Below are 5,343 nucleotides of genomic sequence, written 5' to 3'. Positions count from 1 at the left end.
TTATGATAGCATTTAAGCTACGATTCTTCAGTGGTATGAATAAAGAGTATTAAGCCATTCGCCACCTGTATGAAGATGATTTCAAACATCTTTTATTAGCCGCAATGCAGTATTGTCTGTTTGAAATAAGAAGTCGCGCTAGTCGATCTGAAAAATCTGTAAAAAGGGTAAAAATGTAAAAACTGACTGCAGTGTACAGGCTTTATTGTTAACAATAAGAATGAAAATGATTTTATTTGTTAAAGTCTTAATTTTGAAATACGTTGCTAATATCCGACAAAGAATGAGTTTCGTAGGCTCCTTACCACAGTAGCAACAGCGTTGCCTACAATTCATTGTAATCAGGGTGTGTTGCGTCAGACACAGCGCACAGTCAACGCCCAATGAAGAGATGGAGGGAAGGACACCCGCTAGTACTTTCACGCTAGAGCGGCGCCGGACTGCGGTATATATAGTGTGTGGACGCAGTCTGTAGCCAGAGTTCATCAGCTGCAACAGCCGACAACCCTCATTGCCAACCATGAAGTGCCTGGTGAGTGCGAGCGCTTGCAACTGCTCTGCGTCGCCGGCCTCTGAGGCGTCGTAATTCGTGCTGTGCTTCACTGCATGGCTCTTCAGCCTGAAAGCTGCGCTTTTCTCCAGTAAACCTGTTGACTGAATGCCAAATCGTCTAGGTTCATAGGTCGCGTCATGTTTCACCTTAATTTCTTCTTGCACAGCTGACATTTTTTTTGTCTCTGCTTGGGTTTTTGATCCCGGTTAGCTGACATACAGCACTGAAACTTCCTGGAAGATTAAAACTGTGGGCCGGACCGAGACTCGAACTCAAGACCTTTGCCTTTCGCGGGCAAGTGCTCTACAATCTGAGCTACCCAAGCACGACTCACGCCCCGTCAGCACAGCTTTACTTCCGCCAGTACCTAGCCTCCAACTTTCTGGAAGCATCCCCTAGGATGTGGCTAAACCATGTCTCCGCAGTATCCTTTCTTCCAGGAGTCCTAATTCTGCAAGGATAGCTTCTGTGAAGATTGGAAAGTAGAAGACGAGGTACTGGCTGAAGTAAAGCTGTGAGGACGTGGCCTGAGTCGTGCTTGGGTAGCTCAGATGGTAGAGCACTTGTCCGCGAAAGCCAAAGGTCCCGAGTGCGAGTCTCGTTCCGGAACACAGTTTTAATGTGCCAATAAGTTTCATATCAACTCACACTCCGCTGCAGAGTGAAAATCTCATTCTAGAGACATACAGCATTATTTACAATATAAGTGCAACGTTGCTAGTGTCGTACCAACTGACCTCAAGAACTAAGGTGGAAAAAGTCTGCAAACTCATTAAAATACCTACTCAATTGGAACAGACTCTGCATAAACGAAACTAAGGCAGCAGAACACTGAAAAATAGCCTGAATATCATTAAAAAGTAATTTAATACCAACCAGTTATCCACTAGTATTTTACTTTACTTTGGTCAGTACACTCAGGATAGCGTGTTATTGCTTCCAACGATAAAGATACTTCTCGTTGCTTACCTCATCACTGATTTAAATAAAAAGGTAGACAACATGTCGAGAATAGCTTGTAATGAATGTTCTCAAGAAACTGCATAGCGCTGCCAGTATGCCACCATAATTCCGCTGATTTGCCTTATCTTAAATGATTTTCCGTGAGTAGCATTTTGAAAATTTAGCTATGAGGAGAAACAGAAAATCTAATTCTGCTTTATAATATAACACAATATTGCCATACACGAGGTACAGATGAAATTAATTTGTCAGAACAGAAAATACAGTCTAAGTCTAGCTCTCTGAGCAAAATGAGCTCACAGAGCCATTACTATTACTAATATACACACCTATTTATGCGCTCAGTAAAGATGCATGTATTTGAGTGGTCGTCTTGTATACTGCCCAAAGTGCATCATGGGGTGCAGAATTATAAAATACGAAGATTGTCATTTATACCAGCATTTGAGTACCTCCGTTTTTTGAGGTGTGACGCACAGTTTAACTTGAGCTGTGTACAGGAATAATAACGAGCATCAAGGCAAAAACTTAGAATTACGTAAACCTAACTAACCTAAGTACGTCACACACACCCATGACAGAGGTAGGATTCGAACTTGCGACTGTAGCGGTAGCGCGGTTCCAGACTGAAGCGCCTAGGACCGTTCGGCCACACTGGCCGGCCTCTTCTATGGGATACAAACGAGAGATAAAATTAATGGTCTATGTGGTTTAATTGAAGTATACAGTAAATGGGGGTATAATGTGAAAATATGAAACACTGAAGCATTATACTACCTGACAGGTCAGAAAGTAACCTCGATTAAGAAAATTTTGATATATTTATGGGTTTGTATCAAGCACAAGGGCAACCTAATGTGATATTTACATTCATCAACCACTTCTTAAAACTGAAATGTAAACAGTTTAAGGTAATACTATCAATAGCTGTCATTTATTTTATGGAATGCATCACACATGGCACATCATAGATGAATAATATATGAATTTTCATTGCGATGGTTAGTAACCGGATATGCTACTAATAATCAACTACATACAGACAGCTGAGTGTCATGCATTTCACAAAACATAGAGCAGACAGTAAGGTGATACAATTTATTTGTTTTATTTGGTTAGGGCTGGACTGAGACTAGCTATGTAACATGACAACCATGGCAGCAGACCGCTTCTATTACAATGAGGATGCACTACTTGGCCAAGATATCACAACTCCTTACAGAGTGGATCTGAAATGGCAGGTGGCGTAACATATGTTTACACTAGAGTTCCTGCAGGTAGAGGAGTGGTAAAGAGGTGTAGCGGCACTTTGTTCCCACAATGGTCTGGCAAAACTACCTACATTTGAGCCTATACCAAATAAAGAAGCTGTGTAGCGCTATTTCATTCCCACTGTGTTCTGGCAAAACTACCTGCATGTTGTGCCTATACCAAAGAAATGCGACTTAAAAGACAAATCAATATCTTCCCCTAGTCCTAATGTTTTCCGACTGGTGGCAGCACACGTAAAAAGGATCTACCCATTATGGGCAAACAGTTTGCATTTGATTTCAGATAGACTCAGATTCTTTGAAAGTCGTGATGCTAAACAGAAAATATAACCATGTGTGAGATGATGATATTAGAAGAATTTATGCATATTTTCATGTATTTGCAGTGCTTTCACGCATTGTAACATTCTTAGTTTTATGATAGCATCCAAATTGAGAACGCCGTCTTGTTCTCTCAGATTGTCCTGAGTGCAGTGCTGGCCGTGGCTGTGGCGAAGCCCGGCTTTTTGGGAGCTGGTCTGGCAGCCCCGGCCTACGCGGCCGCCCCCATCGCCGTGCCGGCGATCCCGCAGCCTCCGGCCAACATCATCATCGGCCCCGGCGGACACCCCCTGGACACCCCTGAAGTGGCTGCCGCCCGCGGCGCGCACCTCGCCGCCGTCGCCCAGACACAGGCACGCGACGCCATCGTCAACTCTGCCGCCATCCTCGCCGCCCCCGCAGCCATCGCCGCCCCCGCCGCCATCGCCGCCCCCGCCGCCATCGCCGCCGCCCCCGCCTACGCCGTCGGTCCCCCCGCGCTGGTCGGCGGCCTCGCCCCCTCGATCGCCGCCCTGGGTCCAGCGGTGGCTGGAGCCCCTGGAGCCCTGGCTGCCGCCGCCCACCTGCAGGCCAAGGCTGCCCTGCTGGGCTGAACTCGACAACACCGTCCTCTGCTGTCCACCGACTGACCATTCACAACTATTTAGGGCTTCTGCAAGAGCGCCAGCACTGAGGCTACAGATCATTTTGTACATAGATATTTATAAATAAATATGCAAAAATAAATGGAATTACCATCATACACCACTTCGTCACTACACTTTAAGATTATTATATATTAAGTTCCAATCCAGTCTTAAAACTATTTTGATAAGATGTAATAGACAGCATATAGTGATATATCCTCTACACATTGATATTCAGGTCAAAAATGGTTCAAATGGCTCTGAGCACTATGGGACTCGACTGCTGTGGTCATCAGTCCCCTAGAACTTAGAACAACTTAAACCTAACTAACCTAAGGAAATCACACACAACCATGCCCGAGGCAGGATTCGAACCTGCGACCGTAGCAGTCGTACGGTTTCGGACTGCACGCCTAGAACCGTGAAACCACCGCGGCCGGCGATATTCAGGTCCATCGTACCACACATACTACGCTGGAACTCCAAATTGTGTGCCACCATTATGTTTCATCGTCTTTCTTATGCTCCATTAACATTAGGTGGGTTTCATTCTTTTGATATATTCACTATCGACTTCTAGATTCAGCGCTGAAACTTCTCTGTCATCTTTACAGTTTATTTCTATAGTATGGCAGCCTACGAGTAATGCTATATTAGTAAAACGTGACATTAACAAAGCGCTTCATAGGAACATACTTGCTGAAATGAAACGGAAGAGGTAGCCAAGCGCTAACGCGCTTCTTCTTGGACTCGGGTAGGCGTGCCGGCCCCGGATCGAATCCGATTAACCACGAGGGCTGGTGTACCGGCCAGCCTGGATGTGGTTTTTAGGCTGTTTTCCACATCCCGCTAGGTGAATACCCTGCTGATCCCCACGTTCCGCCTCAGTTACTCGCGTCGCAAAACTAACATTGCCAAACCTGTTGTAATCACTCCGACCCTGCGAGACTACTGCGGGACTATGGCGTAAGCGAAAGAAAGAAAGTAGTTACAGATAAGAACGGTTACAAATACCTGCTCAACTAACAGATAAATTTTTTTAGTACAGATGCTGTAAAACTGTTTTGTTGCTGCCAGGATACTCCACGATGTACTGTCGTAACTAACTTCATATTCATAATGATCCAAGCATCTGTATATACCTCCTTTATTGCTGATCACAGGATGAAATATCTTAATATGCAGAGTATTTTTTCATTCAGCTGAATGCAGCAAAATCTGCAACATTAAAAGAGTTCTGAATATCACCAAAAAATAGTTAAAATTGAGATAGGTGTGTCTTGTTTATAGGTGGATTGCGTGATGGAAACATTTCATCTAGTATGTTAAAATTTATTAAAAGATTGTGGGAATGGAGAAATAATGGAACACTCGCTTTTTCCAGTGCAACACAGCGACATAAAACTGAAATTGCAGGTGACTGTGTGACGGAATCTGAAAAACCTTTAATACTACTGGAGAAATAATGTGCAAGGATTTAATTTAAAGTGTTTAGAAGAATGTGATCCACAAGAATACGTCCTTTTATGCCAGTCGAAGTTGACTGATTTAACTGAATACAGAGCTGGGTTTGAAAACTAAACTAAAATAAACAGCATAATGTTTACTT

At 43.9% G+C, this 5,343-nt stretch overlaps 1 protein-coding gene across 1 annotated transcript; it reads left to right on the top strand.

The window, feature by feature from the left end:
* Nucleotides 1-483: 483 nt before the first annotated feature.
* Nucleotides 484-3,850, top strand: LOC126354630 (cuticle protein 18.7-like). The gene is made up of 2 exons (XM_050004400.1): nucleotides 484-532; nucleotides 3,246-3,850. The coding sequence occupies exons 1-2, from the start codon at nucleotides 521-523 to the stop codon at nucleotides 3,699-3,701; spliced, it is 468 nt and encodes a 155-aa protein (XP_049860357.1). The 5' UTR covers nucleotides 484-520; the 3' UTR covers nucleotides 3,702-3,850.
* Nucleotides 3,851-5,343: the final 1,493 nt, after the last annotated feature.

The sequence above is a fragment of the Schistocerca gregaria genome, chromosome 3, assembly GCF_023897955.1.
Source record: "Schistocerca gregaria isolate iqSchGreg1 chromosome 3, iqSchGreg1.2, whole genome shotgun sequence".
Lineage (NCBI taxonomy): Eukaryota > Metazoa > Arthropoda > Insecta > Orthoptera > Acrididae > Schistocerca > Schistocerca gregaria.
The sequence above is the reverse complement of the archived record's forward strand: the minus strand, read 5'-3'. Positions and strand labels throughout refer to the sequence as shown.